We start from the raw sequence: 2064 nt of genomic DNA, 5'->3' as shown, positions 1-2064 counted from the left end.
GAAATGACAACTGTAAAAGAAGACTGTGTCCTGGAGGATGAAACTGGAAGTGCTACTATTCATATATGGGATCCACTTTACAAAACCATCAAAACTGGCACCACATATGAGTTTGAAAACCTTAGTGTAAAGCACTTCCAAGGAATCACTCATCTGGGAACAACCCCTACAACAACGTTTAAAGAAGCCAATCAACAGTTGACACCTATCAATGGCCCTGCATTACTTGAAAATCCAGAGAAAGAAGCAAAAGTAGAGAGCTTCAAAATGATCAACAAACTAAGCATTTTCATCACCTGCCAAGCATGTAAACGAAAAATTAATGAAATCACCCAACAGAACACACTCAAATGTAAAAACTGTGGAGTCCGACAAAGAAAGATGCAATGCAAAAGAGATGCATCTGTACAACTACTTGTACATTTGGATGAAAAAGACATTTGGTTAACAGCATTTACAGATGTCTTGGAGTCCCTGTTCGCCGCCCACCCCACAATCTCATTACTTAACGACTCGGATACAATTGAAGAACTACTTATGGATCTCCAAGACATAGAATTTAAATATAATGTCAACAGAAAAGTGATCACTGAAATATCATCATCTTCACTGTCAAGTTAAACTGTCCTAGAGTATAGAATTAACAAAGCCCGACCACGGACTACAATACTTATTTACAACACTTAAGTATCAAGACTTCAACAAACTTTCATTACCATGTGCTAATTCAATGTTGCGTTACGCGCTATTTAAAAACAAACATACAAAACAAGTTAATATTATTTCTTACCATGCTATTGGTGTTCAAGATGTTACATTAATAACAGAAAACCATTCACATTGGTTTTCACGTTCAAGTTCATATGCTTTTTTTAACATTACTGAGTTCGCTAACACTAGTACATGCATGTTTCTGTTCACTCTGTCAAACATTGTAATAATTAAGACTCCTTTTATATGCTTCAATCAACATATTGTAACTGCAAAATTCAGTGTTGTTTTTATGCTATTTCAAAGCAACAGTTCTACTATACAACACAATTCATGTTATTTGTTATGTTATTGTTTATAATGTTACATTAGTAACAAAAACTATTCACATCCGTTTACATGTTCAAGTTATTAAATGACTTGGTTACTATTACCAAGCTCTTAAAACTTAAGTTCAGTTTCCATGTTACTCTTATCAAAAATTTTACTATCAATTCCAAAAATCTATGCCTCGGCATCAAACCCCTTATCTAACCACACATTGATCGCTCGTTGGCACTCTATCGATAGGTATACCTAGTTTAAAGGGTAATGTTGTGAACATTCATAAACAGAAGAGACATCTTTAAAACACAACTGTAACAATAAAAAATCTTTGACTTTCAAGTGCATTCAAGTACATCCTGTCTCCTTCTATTAAAATTTGGTCAACTGTAGCAGTATCCCAGTGCTGCACAGGAAACGACTGTGCACACACAGCGCTGAAAAACTCATAAAGCAGCATTGCCTTCCCCTGGAAATTTCACTAAAACGTTCGTGACCTTGATGACTACTTCCAGCGATCTCTAAAATTGCGTTTAGCATGATAAAAAACTATAATTAACTCACCTACGATAAATCAGTGGGCAACCATGAGCGCTGAGCACGCACAATTCGGAAACTACTGCCGCTGATCCACCGTACTGCAGCTACTCAAAATCATCGCCAGCGAAAAAAATCAGAACCGAGAGAGCTCACAGATTATAAAGAGCCCAGGCCCTACGCGGTCTGTCAAGAATAGTGTTGCTGCTTCGCTAAGGCTTCGCAGCAAAAAGTTACGATCAGCGACAAACATTTTGGGAGATTTTTGCTACGTTCAAGTAAATTGCAAAATCGAAAGTGACATGGCCGGAATTCAGCGGGCGCCGTGATTGTCAAATGATGGCAAGATACCGGGTTTTTGTAAGTTTCTTTTTCTGTCAAGTGTTATAAAGTTTGACAATGAAATGAGCGAAGTCAAAACAAAGATCACAATCGCCCAACTCTTATTTATGCAAAGTCAAAATTTACTCTCCAAGACGCGTACGACGTTAT

The 2064-nt window shown here is 37.0% G+C and overlaps 1 protein-coding gene across 2 annotated transcripts in view; it reads left to right on the top strand.

Moving 5' to 3' along the window:
* The window catches only part of LOC138021377 (uncharacterized), a 10965-nt gene extending 9514 nt beyond the window's left edge, over positions 1-1451 (top strand). For both annotated transcript variants that reach the window (XM_068868239.1, XM_068868240.1), the window contains exon 3: positions 1-1451. This exon is cut by the window's left edge and continues 437 nt beyond it. In XM_068868239.1, the coding sequence (XP_068724340.1) occupies positions 1-621 (621 nt within the window). In that variant the 3' untranslated portion in view covers positions 622-1451.
* Positions 1452-2064: the final 613 nt, after the last annotated feature.

The sequence above is a fragment of the Montipora capricornis genome, chromosome 10 (assembly GCF_036669925.1).
Source record: "Montipora capricornis isolate CH-2021 chromosome 10, ASM3666992v2, whole genome shotgun sequence".
Taxonomy (NCBI): domain Eukaryota; kingdom Metazoa; phylum Cnidaria; class Anthozoa; order Scleractinia; family Acroporidae; genus Montipora; species Montipora capricornis.
The sequence above is the reverse complement of the archived record's forward strand: the minus strand, read 5'-3'. Positions and strand labels throughout refer to the sequence as shown.